The 23,067-nt window shown below is 35.9% G+C and overlaps 1 protein-coding gene across 3 annotated transcripts in view; it reads left to right on the plus strand.

Moving 5' to 3' along the window:
- Nucleotides 1–23,067, plus strand: part of SNX25 (sorting nexin 25) — a 271,192-nt gene that overhangs the window by 94,152 nt on the left and 153,973 nt on the right. For all 3 annotated transcript variants that reach the window (XM_031943724.1, XM_031943723.1, XM_031943725.1), the window contains exons 4-5: nt 9,090–9,262; nt 11,686–11,872. In XM_031943724.1, coding sequence (XP_031799584.1) covers nt 9,090–9,262; nt 11,686–11,872 — 360 coding nt within the window. The remainder of the gene's footprint in view (nt 1–9,089; nt 9,263–11,685; nt 11,873–23,067) is intronic.

The following is a 23,067-nucleotide window of genomic DNA, read 5'->3' on the forward strand; positions in this document are numbered from 1 at the left end:
TATATGGGTAAACTTTACAGCATTAACAATTGCCAAACTTCTTGTTCCAATTTTTCACCTCTTACCCCCCACCCCCTCCCCCAGATGGCAGGATGACCAGTAGATGTTAAATATATTAAAATATAAATTAGATACACAATAAGCATACATGACCAAAACGTTATTTTGCTGTACAAAAAGAATCAGACTCTGAAATATTGTACAATTAGCTTGTGAAGGAAATCAAAAATGCAGGTGGGCATAAATATAGGGATTAGGAATTCAATGTAATGGTTTTTAGTCATCTCCCAGAGTTCTTTCTCTGGGCGTAGCTGGTTCAGTTCATTACTGCTCCATTGGAAATGATTTGGTTGATCTCGCTGCTGAGGATGGCCAGGCCCATCAGAACTGGTCATCATATAGTATTGTTGTTGAAGTATATAATGATCTCCTGGTCCTGCTCATTTCACTCAGTATCAGTTTGTGTAAGTCTCTCCAGGCCTTTCTGAAATCATCCTGTTGGTCATTTCTTACCGAACAAAAATATTCCATATTATTCATATACCACAATTTATTCAGTCATTCTCCAATTGATGGGCATCCACTCAGTTTCCAGTTTCTGGCCACTACAAACAGGGCTACCACAAACATTCTTGTACATACAGGTCCCTTTCCCTTCTTTATGATCTCTTTGGGATATAAGCCCAGTAGTAACACTCCTGGATCAAAGGGTATGCACAGTTGGATAACTTTTTGAGCATAGTTCCAAATTGCTCTCCAGAATGGCTGGATGTATTCACAATTCCACCAATAATGTATCAGTGTCCCTGTAATCACATCCCCTCCAACAGTCTGCATTATTTTTTCCTGTCATTCTAGCCAGTCTGACAAGTGTGTAGTGGTATCTCAGAGTTGTCTTAATTTGCATTTCATATGGCTAGATATAATTTCAATTTCTTTGTCTGAGAATTGTCTGTTCATATCCTTTGACCATTTATCAATTGGATAATGGCTTGATTTTTTTTTTATAAATTATATATTTTGGATATGAGGCCTTTATCAGAACCTTTGACTATAAAAATGTTTTCCCAGTTTATTGCTTCCCTTCTAATCTTGTCTGCATTAGTTTTGTTTGTACAAAAACTTTTCAATTTGATATAATCAAAATTTTGTATTTTATGATCAGTAATGATCTCTAGTTCTTCTTTAGTCATAAATTCCTTCCTCCTCCACAAGTCTGAGAGGTAAACTATCCTGTGTTCCTCTAATTTATTTGTAATCTCATTTTTTATGCCTCGGTCATGAATCCATTTTGACCTTATTTTAGTGTATGGTGTTAAGTGTGGGTCAATGCCTAGTTTCTGCCATACTAGTTTCCAATTTTCCCAGCAATTTTTGTCAAACCGTGAGTTCTTATCCCAAAAACTGGGGTCTTTGGGTTTGTCAAACACTAGAGTATTAAGGTTATTGACTGTTTTGTCCTTTGAACCTAACCTATTCCACTGATCAACTAATCTATTGAAGAATCGGTTTTTACAAGTTATCTTGAACATCTTGAATACTTTTGCAATTTTTAGTCAAATATAGTTTATGTTTCCCCTTATAGAATGCCATATTAAGAACTGCTTAGCATTGTAACACTTTGAAAACCGATTTAAAGAAACTGTGTGTGATATTTAGAGATGGTATTTGAATGTGAGAATGTAAAAAAGATACCAAGAACTACTGTTCGGGAACATAGTAAAAAATGAGTTTTTTGCTAGTGTAACAAAGAGAGCTTTTTTGGGTGGGTGGATTTATGACTTCATAAATGAATGTACATTTTGAAGAAGGGAACTCAAGCTATCATACTTACTATTGGGATAAATGTTTACTTCTTTCTTTTATTAATAACTAATTATTGAATTAGGATGAAGATTTTTCCCCTTTTCTATTTCCTCATCCAGAAATCAACTATAATGAGAAATCTTGCTCAAAGGCTTATCCAGGTTAAGATCTAATGAAAGATAGGAAAGAAATTCTACGTTTGGGCAAATGGGTGGATTCCTGCTCATTTTATTAACTCAGAAAGGTCTAGGGAAAATATCTGTTCTCCCTTTTGTCAGATGGGCCATAAAGAAATTGTTAAATCTCTTTGATTGAGATCAGGTGCTCATATGTTTAACATATACCAGATTACTTGCTACCTAGGGTAGGTGGGGGAGGAAGTGAGGAAGGAAAATTTGGAACATGAGATTTTGCAAAAGTTAATGTTGAAAACTATCTTTGCATATATTTTAAAATAAAAAGCTATTAGTTTTAAAAGAAAAGATTGGGTCCTAAGTGTCATATATACCCCAAGATTCTTGTTGGAATATAGCTCAACCCCTCATTGTCTTTTTTTTTCCCCCAAGTCAAGGGACAAAGTTTACTATAATTGTAATGCCAATTGAAGCAGGCTAAGTTCCAAAATAATTTTACCAAAGAACCAAAAACCAGAAGATAAATTTATAGGAAAAAGATAGAAAGGTCAGGTGCTTCAATAGTGTGCTAATTTTTTGGCTTAGAGATAGAATTAAGGAGTGGTCTTAAAGGTGGAATTGAAGATTATTGAATTCTATGGCTTATAGATGGAGTTGCACCCCATTATTGACTTCTGTGGCTTACATTGTTTCAGGAACTTTGTTATTACTTACCAACAGATCTGAAGCCAGCATTGTTTATGGGACTACAGCACTCGCAAGGCCAGGTAGCTTTAGGGTTGGGGCCAGGTAACCTTAGGGTTATTGCTACATCCTCCCTAAGAGATATACTACATCATTCTACCCTCAAGTAATAGGGACCTAAATGCATTTTGGGGCACAAGGACAAGGGTCTCACCTTCTGGAGCTGCTTTAAACTGCTAAGGGGTATAAGGTTGTCCCTGCCCAGCCAAGTCCAGACTGAGGAGGGGACACACAAGAATCCAGATGGCAGCAGCATCTAGGGGCACCAAATCTCAGAATTAGGTAGCTAGTGGTTTTAGTTTGAATAAATAGTTGAAAGTTCATGGCTGGAGCCTAGAAGAGACAAAGCTCATGAAAAGATTGAAAAATAGTTGCTCAGCCTCTCATTGTAATATTCATTTTGTCATTAATTGTTAATCAGTGAAAGTTTATTGCCTCCACTCAGGAACACCCATTTTTCCAAGGGCACATATATCATGAACCTGTCATGAGCATCTTTTTTTTTTTTAAATAGCTTTTTATATACAAAATATATGCATGTGTAATTTTTCAGCATTGACATTTGCAAAACTTTTTGTTCCAATTTTTCCCCTCCTTCCCCACAGCCCCTCCCCAAGATGGCAGGTAGTCCAATATATGTTAAATATGTTAAAGTGTATGTTAAATACATTATATGTATACATGTCCACACAGTTGTTTTGCTGCATAAGAAGAATCAGACTTTGAAATAATGTACAATTAACCTGTGAAGGAAATCAAAAATGCAAGCGGACAAAAATAGAGGGATTGGGAATTCACACTCATTTCCCAGAGTTCTTTCGCTGGGTGTAGCTGGTTCAATTCATTACTGTACTATTGGAACTGATTTGGCTCATCTCATTGTTGAAGAGAGACATGTCCATCAGAATTGATCATCATATAGTATTGTTATTGAAGTATTTAATGATCTCTTGGTCCTGCCATGAGCATCTTTGACATCTAAGTATGCTTTTGAACTCTTATTCATAAAATGCTAGCATTATTTAATGACTAGTTTTCTAGAAATTAAGTCTCTTGAACTTTTTAAATGTCACACTATGGAGTTCATTTTTTCTTGAGTGTACTGCCAATGCTTTTTAGATGTCAGAGTCTTATGGTCTTTTCCTGCAAGATTCTGTTACCTTGTGTACAGATATGGTAGTGAGAAGAGGGAAAACTGCAGGAAGTATTGTTGAGGAACATCACTTGTGGTATGGTCATCAGTTAGCTCTTCAGTGTTAATTTGTGCCTAAGACCCAGTGTGCATCTTAGTCCAGGGTTAAGTCTTATCTAGGGGATTCACTAACCAGACATACAGGGTTAGCCACCCAAGAAATGTGAATACTCCTCTATTAAGAGGTCTCACTTGGATATCTCTTACTTTCTCTTCTTTGGGAAAAACCATCATCAAAAGAGAAATGTAATTCGGTCATCTTAAGAGCATCAGGCTAAGGTGTCTGTTTCTACCTGTACACTTATGAACTACTTATAGTTAGGTTTGGAACAGGACAAAAGTTGATGCTGGTATCAGGGCTATTAATATTATTGCTATCTGCCCCTACAGTCCAGCTGTCCTAGCTTCATTTTAATTTAACAGATATTCATTAAATATCTGCCACTTACAGAGCATTGGCCTAGATACTGGGGAAGATACCACATTTCCATAGGTAACATTATTCATGATGGGATTAGTAGGGGGTTCATTTCACAGAGTCAGATAACTGTTGTTCAAAATAACATATAAATGCACCAGGCATGTGAAAAACAATGCTTTGCATTATATAGAGGGGAAAAAAGTTGTTTTTGATTTGGAGGTCTATGGGAAGATTTCATAGAGGAGAGAACATAGCTTCTGAGTTAAATGTTCATTCATCCTTTAAAATTTAATAGGCAAAGAAAGGTTTAACATTGGTAATTTGGTGAAAGGCCAAGTTAAGGATTTGTAGTCAGTACTATTCAAATTCTGTTTATGATATTATATTACTCATATAACTTGGACAAGTCATTTCAATTTTCAGGGCCTTAATTTCTTCAATGGATAAAATAAGATGCAGGGAAAGGAGATAGTTGGCAATGGGGTCCTGAGTTCAAATCCTGTCTTTGCTACTTATTATCTGTGTGACCTTGGGGAGTCAGATATTTACTAGCTGTGTGACCCGGAGTAAATCACTTCACCCTGTTTGCCGCAGTTTCCTCATCTATAAAATGAGTTGGTGAAGGATATGGCAAAGTACTCCAGTACCTTTGTCAAGAAAAACCCCACAGGGATTATGAAGAGTTGGACGTAACTGAATAACTCCTGATTCCAAATCCATTGTTTTGTTTTATTTTGTTTTTTTTGTTAAACTATCCCATGATGCTTTTGAGAGGCCAAAAATTTTAAATTTCTAAAAATGCAATGCAAATCCATTCCAAATTTATGTTTTTTCAGCACATGTATAATAAATCAGTAATCTCACTAGAATTAGAGGGAAGATGATTTTCAATAAACTTGAAGCAATTTGGTAAATGTTTTACATTGTCTCACTACATAATTCCTTTTTTATTAATGATTAATATTATTATTATTATTATTCTGGCAAAATAATTCAACATAATTTTTCCTTCCTTTTTCCATGCATTTTCAGTTTGTGAAGTGATTTTCAATTTATTTTACTGGCAAGAAGTTTTAGAAGCTTCTAAAGAGCACAGGGCCTAGTATAGTGCCTAATTCGTAGTGTGACCTTAATAAATATTGACAGTTGGCTTAAATGGCTTTTCATAGAGCTGTTTTCAGGTGTTCCAGATACAGAAGAGGCCATGGAAATCCTTTTGGTGGTGTTGCTCACCTACTCCCACTCAGAGGCATCCCACGCATATAAGTCAGAGAATGCTAGTTCTGGAGAAAACTTCAGACATAATGTGGTCTACCCACTCTTTTCAGATATGAGAAAATTTACTATTGGATATATTTCCAGAAAAAAAAGCTTTTATGATTTTGGGATTTTTTGAGCAGTGAAGTATAAAGAAATGGAAGTTTAACATTAATCATTTTCTTCCTTATTCATTGAATTCCTGGGAACAATTCTTTAGCCCTTTAGAAATGAAGGGAAAAATTTTTTTTTTCTTTTTGAAAATCAAATCCATCCTATGCTGATTACTTGTCTGGGTATGTCTTCCAGCTGCATCATTTAGAGCAAATAGTGTTTTCAGCTATTGTTAAAATGCTTTCAATTTGAAGGACAGTGTCTTGGTATGTTGGAATTTTGAGATACTCAGTTAATTTCCATTTTTGAAAAAAATTATCAGTTTCTGTGAAAGTAATTTTCCAGTGCCTAATGGAAGTATGGAGGTGACTAAGTTCTCAAAAATCTTTGGCTATGGCATCCTTTCCCATATTCTCCAAAGATAAAATGCTTCAATTACTTTTCCAGGAGGAATAGGTTGTGTTTCTGTCCTATGAGGATGGGCTTAACTGAACTTGGCTAAGCCTCATCACCAGAAGGTTGGTCTCCAGGTTTGGGCACAAAAACTCAGAAAGCCATCTGCTAAACCATGGTTTAATTATGATCTGCATTAATGGGAAGAATATTCATATTGATAAAATGACATCTTTGGAAGAGAAAAAGTACATTTATCAACCTATAGTTTCAAAACTGAAATGTAATTAATTGGGTTTTTTCAATTTAGAAATGGTAGCAATAAATAAGGAGAAAGGATATAAATGACTATTCATAGGCATAAGAAGAGATTAAAATATTTGTATTTGTAGAAGCGTATAAACAGGGTAGTAATTGAGAAATCCAAGATAAGAAAATATTGAGATGAACATCATTATTAAATAAAAACCACTGGGAAATTTGCCTGGCTGAATGACAAAAATGAAATTAAGTCTATATTTTACTTGATAAACTATATTAAGTTTTAAGTAGATCAATAGTCTAAATATAAAAAAGTAGAAATTAAAATAACATACCTATCATAAAATTCACAGGGAATTTTCACAGGGAAAATTCACTAGGAATTCACAAGAATTCCTAGTTTCAACAGTTAGAAATTATAGGTTAAAAAAAAAAGATGGATTTAATTTTATAAAAAGTTCAGTGTTAAGCAAAAATACAAAAAAGTAACAGTAGGGAAAATTTTTTGCTGTGAATATTTTAAATAAGAATATGTCATCAAAAATTAAATCAAGGTTAAAAGACCTGAGGAGTGTTTAGATGAATGAATGAAATAGCATTTATCAGATACTCAATACATTCTAGGCACTGTGCTAAGCAAAAAGGATATAAACAGACTGAGCCTATCCTTCTCCAGTAGATTAAGGATAACAGAGGTTAAGTGACTTGCCCAAGATCCCACAGCTAATAAACGAGGCCATATTTTAGGGTCTTCTTCTATCCTTTAAGCCATCTAATTGCTTCTTAGTGAATCTACTGTTATACTCTAAAGATTTTATTGAAAGGAAAAGATCTTGCTCTATAAATATTCATAACAATACTGTTTGTTAGCAAGCAGTTAGAGACAAACTTTTATGTTCAACAATTAGAGAATAGCTAAACAAATTACGGCATATCATTATTCTATAAGAAATTAAAAGAAGGAAGATTTCAAAGAAATACAGGAAAATATATTTGAAATGATGTAAAATGAAGCAAATAGAATCAGAATAATACAAATTTTGATCTCAGTGATGTAAAAAACCTGGGGGAAGTGTATATAATCAGAAGGAGATGTGGAAACAAACATTGATGTACACCTTTCAGAACAATTTACTAATAATGGAGTTTGTGGTTTTATGTCCAATTTTTTTTATCCTTGTTTGTGCATTTCAACTTTTTTTTTTGTTGATGATTACTGTGTTTATAATCAAAGCATATAAAAAAGGAGAAAAATGATAAAATAGTAGTGATGGTAACAGAAAGGAACACCAGAGGATGGGATGATTTTGGAGGGAAGGTGAGGAGTTAGGTTTTGTGAACAGGCAAACATCCTTTGAATTTGTGGTGCTTGGAGGTTTCTAGAGGTCTTTTGATAATAGTCAGCAGTGTGGATTAGGAGCTCAGGAAGTAAGTAGAAAAGGATTGGCAATATACCTTTTAGGAATCCTCCATATAACAATGAAAATTGAGATGTAGCAGTGGATAAGATCACTACAAGAGAAAATGTAGAGTGAAAAGATTCAGAGCTCAGCCTTGGGGACTGCCCAAATATATGGCATAAAAAGAAAGGAATAAAGGAGACAGAGAAATAGGTATCACATCACTAAGGCAGCAAAGGACTTCAAGAGGTCTTCCTTCCATTCAGTTGAAGAGGATGAAGACTGAAGAAAAGCCTTTGAATTTAATAATTAAGAATGGTTATGCTTGAGGTTAATTCTGGAAAGCAATTTTGTAACTGTGCTTCAAAAGCTATTAAACTGGACATATCCTTTGAGTGGACCCATGTGTACAAAAATATTTATAACAACTTTTTTTTCTGGTGGTAAAGAATTGGAAGTTGGGGAGTGCCCATCAATTGGGGAGTGAGTGAATAAGTTATTGTATTCATGGTATGCGAATATGACAGAGTAGTGTTATGCTATAAAAGAAATAATGGGAAGGGGATGGCTTCAGAAAATTCTGGGAAGATATTTATGAACTGATGCAAAATGAAGTGAGCAGAACCAGAACAATTTACATAATAGCAATAATATTTGTACAGATTTTATAAAACTTAGAAACTCTGATCAATAAACAATTTCAAAAGTCTTATGACGAAACATGCTGTCTACCCATTGGAAAGGGTGTAAACTCGAGTGCAGATGGGAGCATATTTTTTTCCCTCTTCTCCTCTTTCCCTTCCTTTCTTGCTCCCTTTTTCCATGACCCTGTCTCTCTTTTTCCTTTTCTTTGTTTCTTTCCTTCTTTTCTTCATCTTCTTTCCCTCTTCTCTTCTTTCCTCTTGCAGAAATATATATAACCTATACATATCTATAACAGGTTTTGTTTTTCTTGCCTTCTGAATAAGTTGGGAAGATGGAGGTTAGAGGTAGAGAATTTGGGAGCTAAAAATGAAATTTAAAAGTGCTTGAGACTAAAGTATCTAAGTGAGTCCATCCTTAGATAAATTTCCCATGAGGCTCTCTAATCTAATTTCCTCATTTTATGGAATGGGAAACTGCATTTCAGGAAGGTTATATAACTGACCCAAAGTCATACCTTGGTAAGTTACAGAAATGGGATTTCAACCTAAGAAAATTGTGTAAAATTGATAAAATGTCACATGTTGGAAAAGTATTTTTTCAGATATATTTCTTTTTAGCTCATTTGGGTAAATTCTACTTAATTATGCATGAATAACAAATTGTCCTTGTAGATGACTCACTTCCACAATTTTCTCCCACCCCTTTCCCCCTTCTATTTTTAGACAAGAAGAGCAGCCGAGGCCCTTTTTATTACATGCATGCTTAAGGAACTCGGATGAAGAAGTAAGGTTCCTACAAACATGTTCTCGGGTTCTGGTGTTTTGTCTTCTCCCCTCAAAGGATGTCCAATCTCTCAGCTTGCGCATAGTCCTTGCAGAAATTCTCACAACAAAAGGTAGACTTATAAAATTGAGATTTCTTTTAGATGACTAGATTTCTGTGCATACTAATGTGTTGATAACACTTTTTATTGCACATACATTCACTTTGTACTCTTGTTTTAGAAGTGTGAAAATCAAATTCCAAGAAAATTTCATGTGGAAATAGAGCAGCAAAAAGTGCATGCTTTGGACATCCATTAGAAGTGTAAAAATAGATAGTGACAGATGGCCGAATGAACAATCATCCTCTTATTTTGAAATGAGAAAGCTGTTCCTTCTGCCCTCCATAAGGAAACAGCCATTCATGATAGCCTTTGTGTCAATTGGGATAGTAACACAGAATCATGGGCTTAAAGCTTGGAAGGTCTTCAGAGGGTATCTAATCTAACTCCCTCATTTTATAGAATTAGGAAACTGAGGCCCATGAAGATTAAGTGATTTTGCTCTAGGTCATGTAAACATAAATGCAAGGAAATCTACATGAGTCAAATCCTGATGGAAGATCTAAATATTATAAGATTTAGAATTTCATTGGTAGTGGTGGGTCTTGGATCTTTTTAATTTGTATTTTATAGTTTATATAAATTCAAGGTGATTTAAAGAGCAAGAATATTACAGAACTTTCAGTATGCTTTAAAAGAAATGGAATAAATAGCTTTGCACAGCAAAAAACCTGAAAGAGAGAAGAAAAAAAAAGGCAAAATCTTAAAAGTATCTGACTTAAGAAAAATATATCCTAACCCAGAATGTCAAGCAGACAGTTAAATTGTTGTTTGCTGAGATTCATTCTTAGGTGAGAAAAAAAGGAGTCTTTGAGAAGAGAGATCCCAAGAGAGATCTTTCAGTATAATTCCAAAAAAATTCAAATCATGTTATGTCAGTATTTTGAAATAGGAAAGAACATGTAGTCCTCTCATTTTAGAAATGAGGAAACTGAGTCTCAGAGGAAATGGTCACATAACTAGAAAAAAATATTTTTGTTTTTCTTTTTTCAACCAATGCCCTTTCTTTTTAAAAACAAACATTATTGATACATTATTGACCCTCTTCTACCCCTAGCAGAACTACTTCTAAGTAAAACTAAGTACTTATGACAATAAAATCTCTCATGCCTTCAGTCTACTACTTGTATATCTTGAGGGAGAAAGTCATCCTTTGCTGTCAGACCTGTGAAGTCTCACTTGGTCAAGGTCTTGTTTTTGCATGCAGTGTTTCCCTATTGTATACAATAGTCTTTGCCAGGATCAGTGACACAGAGACAGATGGTTGAAAAACTACCAGTGACCAATTCCGGAATTTTGTAGATAAAAGAAATGTTTAACTATGCGACTTGCATGCAAGTTTGGTTTGACATGCATCATTTTCTCTGTATTGGCCAACTTCTAGTAATCAACCAATAGCGCCTTAAAAAAAATGCATAAAGTTCTCAGATACATTTTTGTATCTGAGAACAGAATAGTGAACCACTATAGCCAAGTATTATTCTATCCCTTTTCTTGTTTTACAGTCACAAACAAAATTAGTTGGGAGTGTCTCCTGGTCTATCATAACAGTGTTGACTCTTAAATTTTGGCACTTTAGACTGGTTAAAATATCTAGAACCCTTATTTAAGCATAATCAAAGATTTCAATGTATGAATTTTAGAGGAGGAACATTTGAGCAGAATCATGGGACCCTGGCAACTTTCTTTCCTCTCTCCCTCACTGTTATCTTTGTTTTTTAATGGAGAAATTGATATTGACAGCACATCCAGAAATGGACCCATCATCCTGGACCATTTTATTGGATGGAGCTATTTGTAAGGAATTTTTTTTTTTAATCTCTTAGTTTTAGATGATATTAATTAGTCTATTTTAAAATCAGCATCTATTAATTTTATTTAATGTTTTTTGACAAGGCATTTGGGGTTAAGTGACTTATCTGTGGTTATATAGCTGTTAAGTGAGGCTAGATTTGGACTCGAGTCCTTCTGACTCCTTTGCACCATCTAGCTTCCCCAAACATCTATTTATTTTAAATGAACAAATGAATTTATTTTATAGCTTTTCCTAGCTATGTTGGAAGAAATAGCCTGGTAAAGAGGATAGAGTTAGTTGGGAAGACCCGAGTTCTGGTCCTGCCTCTGACACTTATTGATTATGGTCGCTTAAATTCTCAGTGACTCACATAATAAAGACTATATCTTGCATAATATGTCACATAATAAAGACTATCAAGTGCTAAACTTGAATTAGAAATTGGTTTTAAACCAGTGAAATTACAGGTCTGTCCCTGCCCCAAAAAAGTGACCTTTAGATCATACATGTTTCCAGAATGCAGGCAGAAATGTTCATGTTGATTGAAATGTATATTAAGAAAGAAAATAAACTGGGGAAAAAAATTTAAAAAAGAAAAAAAAAAGGATGACTGTTCAGTGCCTTCTTCTGTTTCCTTCAGTCTTACAGCCTGTGGTGGAGTTGCTGAGTGACCCTGATTATATTAACCAGATGCTACTGGCTCAGTTGGAATACAGAGAACAGGTGAATGAGCATCACAAGAAAGCCTACACATATGCTCCTTCTTATGAGGAGTTCATCAAGCTCATTAACAGCAACTCTGACGTTGAGTTCCTGAAGCAGCTAAGGTACCTGATGTTTACTCATAGTGCGTTCAACATCCAACTTGCTCTTGACCTATTGCCAAATTAGGCCAAATTGTGTGATTTGAAGGAAGCAGCAAGAAAGGAAATCTATAAATCTTGTCATTTAATGAAGTCTAAATTAAATCAACTCTTCCTTGAGGCAGCTGGAATGGTTAATTTTCCTCTTATATCTAATTAGTGCAGATTGAAAGCTACTTGGTTGTTATAGGCACCTGCTTACTTTCTCTGGTGCCTAGAAGTAAGGAACTGTTAGAAGGGAGCTCTTTGTTTTTTTCCTCAGAATAGATGCCAGAAGACCCGGATTTAAATTTCACCTTTGCTCTTTAATGCCAGTGGGATTTGGAGTAATGTCCCTAGAACTCAGTTTCCTCAATTGCAAATTTAAAGTTTGGTTTCCATGTCTTCCCAGGTCCTTTCTAACTCTAAATAGTTACCTATGGTTGTGTTTGAGAAACAATGCACCATAATAGTCATCAGACTAGTTCACATATAGTGCTTACTATGTACCAGGCATTGTGCTAAGTACTGTATGACATGTTATCTCATTTGATATGTGCAACAACTCTGGGGAGAGGAGGTAAGTTGTATTTTACATATGAGGAAACTGAGGTAAACAGAGGTGAAGTGACTTGGCCAGGGTGATCTAGGAATTAGGTATCTGAGACTGGATTTGAACTCGGGTCTTCCTGACTCCACTGCCAACACGATGCATAAAGTGTAAGTTCGCAGTCAGGAAGACCCGAGTTCAAATCCAGCCTCTCACACATATTGGCTGATGCAAGTCACTTAATAATAAACATTTATCTTGCTTACTGTATGCCACGGTTCATACTAAGTGCTTTACATCCACTTGGGAAGTAGATACTATTATTATCATCCTCATTTTACAGATGAGGAGATCAAATCAAATTGGGGTTGTTATCCTTCCCAGGGTAACACAACCAGTAAGTGTCAGATGCTGCATTTGAACTCGGGTCTTCCTGACTTCTGCTATTTCCACAACACCATACAGCTGCCAGTGGATAGAGAGTTGGCAATAGAGTCAGGAAGACCCAAGTTCTCCTTTCCAGTGCTGGCTTTGTGATTGGTCAAATGTCTCAACCTCTCAGTATTAGAGAAGATGCATTAATGGGGCATGACCCTATTTGGGATGTTTTCCAATAACATCATAATGACATATATTAATAACTTCTGTTGCTCCTTGGTACTAGAGCTGAAGGCCTTGGTTTGGCTATAAAAATGATCAGCTCAGCCCCAAGTAGAGAAGAGAAACCGAATACCACCCAAATGCACAATGGGACTAACCCTTCTTATCCATCATTCGGCAACCTTTCCTCCTTTGGAATTTGTTCCATATAGCTATAAATCACCTTTAAGTGGTTACTTACTGATCTGAGAAATTTTCTTCTTCCTGCATTTGTTAAGCTCAGTCTTTCCCTGTACCTTAAGCACCTGCTCTCATATTCAGATATCTTCTGGAACACTCTTGGGTCCCACTTTGCTGACCTCCTTCATTCCCATGACTTGTACAAGCTGTCTATGGAAGTGTTTCTATCCTAAACATCACCATTATCCAAAGCAAAGTTTCTTAAACTGTGGGTCATGACCCTATATGGATAACCGAATGTGGGGATCACAAAATTATGATTTATCAGTAAATGTTTGATTTGTATACCAATTTTAAACCTTTATGTCCAGGGTTGCATAAAAATGTCTTGGGCAAAAAAGGGGTCACAATTGGAAAAAGTTTAAAAAACCCTGATCCAAAGCACTGCTACCTTCATGATTTTTAACTCTGTAGCTCCTGAGTTCAGTGATACTTTTCTCTTCTTTCCTTGAATTCTTTGTTTTTCTGCCCTGTTGCCAATCAGACTGTTCCAATTGTTACCCTGGGAAGTTTTTCCATTCTCCTTTTAGTGCTACTCATTCTCACCAAATCTGCTCTTTCACTCATGATAACCTCCATTATCTCATCCCTAGAAATTCTCCCAACACCATTTCCTCCATTTAGTTTTACTTACTTTTATATCCAGGATTGATTAGTGGGCTGCCATTTTAATGATTCCAACCAGTACCTTAGAATTCGAATCCTCTTCCTACTTCTAACCTCCCCCTCCAACTTTTAACATTCCAGATTAGGTTATTCTTAACTCAGCTCTTCCTTGAAGCAGGTGGAATGGTTAATTTTCTTGTTACATCTGATTAGTGCAAATTGAAAGTTCCTTGGTTGTTAAAAAGCACCTGCTTCCTCACCTAGAGATGTGTAACTGTTGGAATCCATGCAATGGACAGAGTGTAGGATTTGATGCTATAACCTATACCTTTACCTCTTCAGTATTCTTACACCTTATTCTCCATCAGATACCCTTTGATTTAGTGATACTGGCCTGCTGCAAATAAGACACACCCTCTTTTCTGGGGCCTTTTCTTTGATTGTCCTTTCATGTTTGCCATGCTCTCTCTTTTCTCATTTCTGTCTTCCTTTAAATTCCAATTAAAATTTCATCTTCTCCAGGAAGTTTTCCCCAATCTTTCTTAATTTTAGGGCTTTCCTGTAAGTAGTTTGTATACGTTTTGCTTTTTGTCTCCTCCATTAGATTGTGAGGAATTTGAGAGTAGGGACTTCTGCCTCTTTTGTATACTCCAGGACTTATATGGTGGGTGCTTAATAAATGTTTCCTGACATATGAGGGAAAATACAGAAAAGAATTGTATAAGGTGAGATAGAGTGAATTGTGATCCTTTTGGCAAAGGAACTATTAGAAAAATTGGCTGTAGCAAGGAATCAGGATACCTCTTACTGTACAACTGAAAGGAAAGAGGAAAGAATGGATGATAATACCAAGTGCAACAGAAATGCTGAAAGAAATTCAGGCCTGCTCATAGTGAAGCAGACAACCGGGACATCAGCTCTGTATGTTGGGGATTGGGGAGCAGGAGTTAGATGAAATTGATGACTTGAGAGAAGTCTCTAAAAAATTTTTTTTTTGGTTTTGTTTAATTGCTGTGGAGAATCACAAGAGTACAATAGAAAAACTAACTGCTAAATAGACGTGAGAGCCTGGCTGGGATTATTAGGTACTATATAGTTAGAGTGATTGAAATCAACTTGATTTCATTGTTTCCTTCCCAAAGGATAAGTAAGCATATTTTTTTATTGTTTAATCATATCACACTATTCATGATCCAGTGGATTGTCCATAGAGTTTTATTGGCAAAGATACTGGAGTAGTTTCTTTTTCTGTTCCAGTGGATCAGCTTTGTCAGAACTCCCCACTATGACTTAGGGTTGCAAAATTAATTTAAATAAAAGAGCGTACCTGTATTATGTCAAATGGAAGATTTTGTATTTGATCCTGTGGGGTAATAAGGAATCACTGGAATTTATTGAGTAGGAGATGATGATAATCAGTTTATTAACTACTACTTTTATTAAAATAATTTATTAAGTACTTAGTATGTGCCAGACACTGTGCTAAGCACTGGGACAGTGCTCAAGCTTCATAGACAATTAATGAAATTATTTCTATTCTCAGAGAACTTGCATTCAAGTAGAGTCAATTTAGAGTTCACAAATTTAGGTGTCTTTATAAATTTATATGGAATAAATTCAAGGAGAATAAATGTGGAGAGAAGGCATTAACAGTTGGGAGGGATCAGGAGGAACTTTATGGGGAAGATTATACTTAAACTACCTTTTTTTTTTTTTTTTTTTTTTTTTGCTGAGGCAATTGAAGTTAAGTGACTTGCCCAAGGTCACACAGCTAGAAAGTGTTACGTGTCTGACATCAGATTTGAACTCAGGTCTTCCTGACTTCAGGGCTGGTGCTCTATCCACTCCACCAACTAGCTGCCCCTTGAACTACTTATTTAAAATAAGTAGTGAGGTGGGTGGACAAGAGGAGAGAATTCATTCCAATTGGAAAACAGAATGCAAAGGACCGGAGATGGAATGTTATATGTGAAGACTAGAAAAAAAGTTAGTTTGACTGGATTGCAGTATGTGGGAGGGGAAATAATGTTATTGAAACTAATTGATTAGTCAACCAATGAACTATGTGGCATGCATTGGGAATATTAAAAGAGAAACAGTTTCTGCTCCCAAGGAGCTTCTGTTCCTAATATATATAGAGAGAATATATAGCTCTAGACTTAAAAGAAGCTTCAAAAATAATCTAATTCATTGGTGTCAAACTAGTTAAATGGATCCCTGTGGAACAAATATTCTTAGAAAAACACAATTTAACATTATTATTTATTTGTATTGTAGTTTTACCTATTTTGTTAAATATTTCCTAATTACATTTTAATCTATTTTTGAGGCAGCTTGTGGTCTGAGGATCATAAGTTTGACATCTTTGAATTCACTCCCTGATTTTATCCTTTGAAAAAATGTACTATATGTCTAATTTGGGATTTAATTAGGATTTGACTACAGAGCCTGTTCCATACTTCTACAAAGTATTACATATAAAGTAATTTGAGGCACACTAATAATTTTGGGGAGGTGCCAAGAAGAACCTCTTGACAGAGCCAGATTTTATAAGGCCCTAGGGATCCATTAGATTATTAAGATCCTTGAGAGCAGGATCTTTTCTCTTTTTATTGTATCTTTAGAATTTAGCATAATACCTGACATGTAGTATAATAAATAAGTGTTTCTTCATTCATTTGTCTACATATATCTGTATGTGAAATCTTATTATAAAATGGTGGAGAGAAGAAACAATTGTATTCCAAGTATGGGATGAGGGATGGCCTGTACAAAAGCATTTAGATTGATCTTGAAATGTTATATATAAGAAATAGCAAGGGGGTCAGATCTTAGCCTGTGTGAAAGAGACAAATATGTAATCAAGAGACCATAATCAGATTTCTGAGGGCTTAAATACCATACTCTTACAGAAGAGGCTTGAACACATGCTGCCTAATGGCTTTCTTTCTCTGCTTTACTAGCCAGAGGCAAAAATGCTCTGAATTAGAGTGCTGTTGCTACTACTGCTGTTTCTGGGTGTACTGCTAACTAGATTCTGGTTCCCTATATTGTGCTAACAGCTGGAGCTCAAGGTGAGAGTTTCTATTACCTCTAGGGACCAGGAGCTCCTAATCTTTGGGTCACAGGTCAGATGTCAAGATTTAGACTCTTGTCTGTTCCCCTCTCAGGAACTATCTCCCTGGTATTTCACAGAATCATCAAAGAGCAGATATGGGTAGAAGCTTAGAAATCAAATAGCCTATCTTGTTTGTGTCCTGGACCTCTTGTCAGGGCAATCTAGTGAATCCTTAGGAGCCTTTTTCAAGAGAATGTAATCCTGTGTATTTTATGCATTTAAAAAACAAAGTAAATCTTATTAAAAAATTCAGCTAAATACATATAAAACTGTGTTAAAATAGTTATATATATACATACACATATATTCATTTATCCAAATCATAGCAAAACAGAAATCAAAGTATACATATGAGAATACGTACCACACAATACAGAATAAAGAATTCCTTCCATTGAGAGAAAAATAATTCAGCTCACCTAAGAGACCTAGATCTCACTAAAATATTTTTTTTTTAAAAAGTTTACAGATTCCCAAGTTAGTCTTGACTTAGTTCATGTTTTTTATTTTGCAGAAGGGCAAATGGAGACCCAAAGTCAATGGATCTAAAAGATCATAGGTGACAGACCAGGACTAGAACCTAAAACCCAGTGTTTTTCCTATAATACATGATTTTTTGTTGTGGTGATAAACTTTGCTTATTTTCTCAGATTCAATTCCATAAATGCTATCAAACACCGTTTGGTTGCAGATAACTGTGCTCAGAACCATGTGCTGTGGTTTTCTACTCTCTGTCTGTCTGCCTCTCTCTCTCTGTCTGCCTCTCTCTCTCTGTCTGCCTCTCTCTCTCTGTCTGCCTCTCTCTCTCTGTCTGCCTCTCTCTCTCTCTGTCTGCCTCTCTCTCTCTGTCTGCCTCTCTCTCTCTGTCTCTCTCACATAATTGACAAAATAACAAATATCTTTGTGATGCAGCAAAGTTCTGTTGCTATCTAAGAGCCAAAGAAAAAAAGGTCTTTCTTTACTAATTGAGGAGATAAGGGAAGGAATTGAGAACAAAAATTTATTAAACACCTACTGTAAACTAGAAATCTATTAAATCCTTTACAAATATTATCTTAGTTGATCCTCACAATAACCCTATGAGGTGGTGCCATTTTTCCCCTATTTTACTGTTGAGAAAACTGAGGCATCCGGAGGTTAAGTAACTTGAAATCAGGTAGGAAGTATTTGAGGCTGGATTTGAAATCTGAGGATCCCGACTCCACTGCCTCACTTATATTCTTAGAGGAAGTAACATTTGAATGGGGCTTTAAAAGACTTGAAAAGAATTCTCCTGGTAATGAAGGAGAGACACTTCAGATTTTGGGACAAAGGCCCGAAGAGGGGGCAAGTACAATGAGGCAGCTCCCCAGGTAGTGAGCCAGGCTCATAAGTGGGGGTGGGGCCATGCTTAATATAGATGTTATCTCAAAGCCTTTCCAGCTCTTGTGATTTTGTGAGCCAATGAGTATGTTCAATTTTACACCTGGGAAGAAGGTGAAGATGAAAAATACCTTATAAGACTCCTTGGGTCAGAACAGGAGTCATCTGAGATCCCAGGATAGAGGTTTGGCAGGTGTGAAATATAAACATCTCCCGGTTAGTGCTGATGAAACAGCACAGGGGAGCCCTGTGAATATCCGAGTTGAAAGGTAGCCACAGCCCCCACTATTGGAGCTTTCTGAAGGAACTTCTGCCGATAAGGAACCAGGAGTGCTGCTGAGATCTGGCCTTGGGTGAGAAGAAACCAGCACAGGCCCAGGAGTGTAGAAGCAGTAGGGCAGGGAAGCTGTTGTCTATGGGCACTCACAGGCAAGTGGAGTTTTGGTTTTGGGTTTCAGGCCAGAGGGGAGAACAGAAGTTAAGCCAAAGGCACTATCCCCCAATCCTAGGACTAGAGATAGTTACACTAACAATCTGCTATTTAAAAAAAAAAAAAAAGGCAAAGGAGAAAAACTCCAACTATAGAAAATTACTATGGGAATAGGAAAGGCTGGAGTTGTCAGAGGAGGATACTGAAAAGTTTTAAAAAGTCTCTCTCTTACCTCAAATGGTTACCTATCCAAAAAGAATTCAAAAAAGACTTAGAAATTAAATGAGAGAGATTAAGAAAAAAAATTTAACAAGAATAATCCAAGAAAAACAAGATGATGAAAATAAATTAAACTAGAAAAGGACATCTAGAGTCTTAAGGAAGAAAATGACACTCTGAAAATTAGAATTGGGCAAGGGGAAGCCAGTGAAGAGACCACGAATAATAAAACAAAATATAAAAAATGAAAAAAATAAGAAAAACAACAGATCTGCAGAACAGATCAAGAAGAGAAAACATAATAACTGGACTACTTTGAAAACTATGACCAAAAGAAAAGAAACCTGATACAATAATACAAGAAATAATGAAAGAAAATAGTTCTGAAGTAATAGAACAAGAGGGAAAGGTAGAAATAGAAAAAAAAAATCTACTGATCATCATCTGAAAGAGATCTTATGAGGCAAACATAAAGGAACATCACTGCAAAATTTCAAAATCTCCAAAGCAAAGAGAAAAATTTATAAGCAACCAAAAAGAAAAATACAATTCAAATATTCTGGAGCTACAATTAGAATCACATAAGACCTATCTGCAGCTGCAATAAAAGACTTCAAGTCCTGGAATACTATATATAGATCATCAAAAGAACTAGAGTTGCCACCAAAAATATCATATTCACTACAATTAAGTATGACACTGGATTTTAAAAATGGACACTCAGTAAACTGTCAGATTTTCAGGATTTTGTTGCAAACAAACCTGACTTCAATAGAAAATTTGACACATTAGTACCAACATCAAAAACTAATTTCAAAGGACTCAATAAGGATAAACTGCTTATGTTTTATACGTGAAAGTATAAATCATATGTCTAAGAGTCTCATTTGTAAGCGGGTAGTCCAAAAGAAGGATTGGGTTAGAGCTGAGTATGAGGTGGATGCTAAAAAAGCAAAACTGTAGGAAAAGATAAAAACAGTAATTATGCTATACAAATGAGATGTGAGGGCAAGAACCAACAGAGAGAAATTAGATGGGGGAGGAGAACTGGCAGTTCTGAAATTTTACATTGGAAATGGGGTAAAGAGGAAACAATATACCTAGAAGTGTATAACACCCTCCAAAATCTATAATGAAATAAAAGGAAGAAGGAATAGGATAAGGTGGAGTATATAGATTAACAGGAGTTGGGATAAGTGTGTTGATTAATGGAAAAGAAAAAAAGAAGGGAAAGGATTGGGGGAGAGGATAAGGGAGGGATTCTTAGAGGAGGAATTTAAGTAATAGCAAGGGAAATTAACAGGTAGAAGTGAAGTAGAAGAATTTGCAGGGATAAGAAACAAAAGATTATGTATATGTGTATAGATAATGTGTATATGTGAGTGTATAAACAAATATCTTTATGCTTAAATGTAGCATACTTGGGGAAGGTAGTACAGAAGAAAAAGGGAAAAATGAATAAAATAAAAAGTGCACTGCAGAGAACAAAAGAAAACCTACAAGGAAGCAAAGAATAGATGGATGAAGGCATCTAAATAGCACGGTGGATAGCGTACTGGCCCTGAGAAGATCTGAGTTCAAATCATGCCTCAGACACTTAATAAAATCATTGATAGAGCAAGAAGAAGAATTTAAATATCATCACATCCAGTCTGTATATTCTAGTATAGAGAGATGTGACTCAATCATTGTCTACTTACTAGCCCATGAGTTAGTCTTTGTTCCTCAATTGTAATCCCATCTGATTTATTTTTTATGGGCAAGGTAGTCAAGGTTAAATGACTTGCTCAGGATAATATGGTTAGTAAGTGTCAAGTCTCCGAGGCTGGATTTGAATTCAGATTCTCCTGATTCCGGGGCGGGTACTCTAATTACAATGTCACCTAGCTGTCCCTCCCCTTCTACTCCTGTAGCACAGAGTAAAAATGGTTCCTTGAAGTTTCTCCAAAATGCAGGCCCCTTGCCAAATTCCCTTCCTCTTTCACCGAGGCAGGGACTTTCCATAAGGGATGCTGCAAGCTCGCTAGTCTTTCCTCTTTCTTTTTCTTTTTTTGCTATCACACAACTGAGTGATATTTATCCTGATCCAGGATGTCTTTTCCCAGGCACTGGCTCTATTCATTATTTCCTAGGGATAGGTTTATAGAAAGAAACCCCATCACTCAGTCAGCCAATCAGGAAATGGATGTTTTTCTCCAAAAGAAACAGGTGATGTGCATAAAGTTTTTCTGTTGCTTAGCTACTTACTTTTCATCGAAATAAAAAAAATTGTTCTTCACTCAAGAGTCAAGGCCAAGAGCCATAGCTGGCCAAACAGACAAAAATTACTTTTTAGTAGATTCCTGACTAAAGCCTAAATTGATACGATGTTATATAATAGTCATTCATATCACCAGTGGCACTGCTTGTTTCAGGTACAATTGGGATGTGTCCTTCCTGGTTTGTTTTTTTTTTTCCTTCTGTAATTGCTAATGTACACTGTTGCCTGGCATTATTGATTCCCTGGATCTTTCTAAATTGCTACCTATAAAATTAAGGGGACAGGCTGACTAGGCATGAGAAAGGCTGTGTCTTTTTAATTAAATTTGTATCATCATCTGGAGATGGCAAAACAATTTACTCTATAAGCATATTGATGTGGGAAATTAGCATATGTTGTGAGCCAAGCCAGGTCATTCAAGTTGTAAGACTAGGAAGAAAATAATACTTGTCTTTCAGATGGCCCTCTTCAGTCCTACCCCAGGATCTTAGGTTATGGAACTTTCTAGGATCCTAAATTGTCTGTAGGTTATTCCAGATATTTGGAGGCTCTATTAACTGCCATTTCCAGCTTTTACAATAAGGGATAACTGATGTCAATCAATAAACAATTTTTTTTTTTTTTTTTTAGCACTTAGGCAGGAGACAGCTCGGTGGCACAGTGGATAAAATACTGGACCTGGAGTCATTAATAGTTGGATGTGACTGAACCAAGCAACAATAATAAAATGGACCATTCACTGTGCTAAGGGTTGGGGAGGCAAAGAAATGTAAAAGTCAATTCCTGCTATCAAGAGCCTGACAGTCTAATGGGGAAGACAACCAGGCAAAGACTTATTTTAAAACAAGCTATATACAGAATACATTGGAGATAACTGACAGAGGGAAGGCACTAGTATTAAGAAGAGTCAAGAAGTGCTTCCTGTAGAAGGTGGGATGTTAGTTGGGATGTGATAATTGTAATGTTCTTACAGTACCTAAATGCAGCTAGGTGGCATAGTAGTAGACTCACAGTAGGAGGAGGAGGAAGAGTAGGCCTGGAGTCAGGAAGACTCATCTTCCCGAGTTCAAATCTGGCTTTAGGCACTAGTTGTATGATCCTGAGCAAGTTAGTTAAACCCTGTTTGTCTCAGTTTCCTCTTCTGTAAAATGAGCTGGAGAAGGAAATGGCAAACCACTCTAGTGTCTGCCACGAAACCACAAATGGGTCATGAAGAGTCAGACAAGACTGAACAAGAAATGGTTCTACAAGAAAATGAAATGACCTCTAAATTATAAAGGGATTGGGATAGGAGTAGGAACTGGACTTATGTCTTTATTGGAACAGGAAATTACTAGGAGGAAGAAATGTGCTCTACCGATGCAAATTGTTATCTTCTCTGAGATTGATAATCAAGAGCTGCTTAGGGAACTGACAGGGTAACAGTAGACTGCTTTGTACCAAGATCATTTTTAAAAAAATATATTTTAAAGGTCACAACTAATTCAGATATGTGAGAGTCATTTGACCTGGCAAAATCCCAAAGCAGGAGCTTGAAATTAGCTAAGAATGGAAACATACCATTTAGTTGTTAAATAAAAAAAAAAAATAAAATGATTCTCTAATCTTATTAATGTGACTTTTCTTCATTGCTTCCAAGTGACATCCAATTCAGACATGGTATGCGATTCACACTTAAAAAATACTTGTGGAATTAAATTCTTCTTATTTTAGGTGATTCTCTTCCAGGTTTCATTGTAGAATCTTCCTAGAGAGTCTGTTCAATGTTCTGGAATCCTTTTTAAGTCCACATTCA

Source organism: Sarcophilus harrisii, chromosome 6 (genome assembly GCF_902635505.1).
Source record: "Sarcophilus harrisii chromosome 6, mSarHar1.11, whole genome shotgun sequence".
Lineage (NCBI taxonomy): Eukaryota > Metazoa > Chordata > Mammalia > Dasyuromorphia > Dasyuridae > Sarcophilus > Sarcophilus harrisii.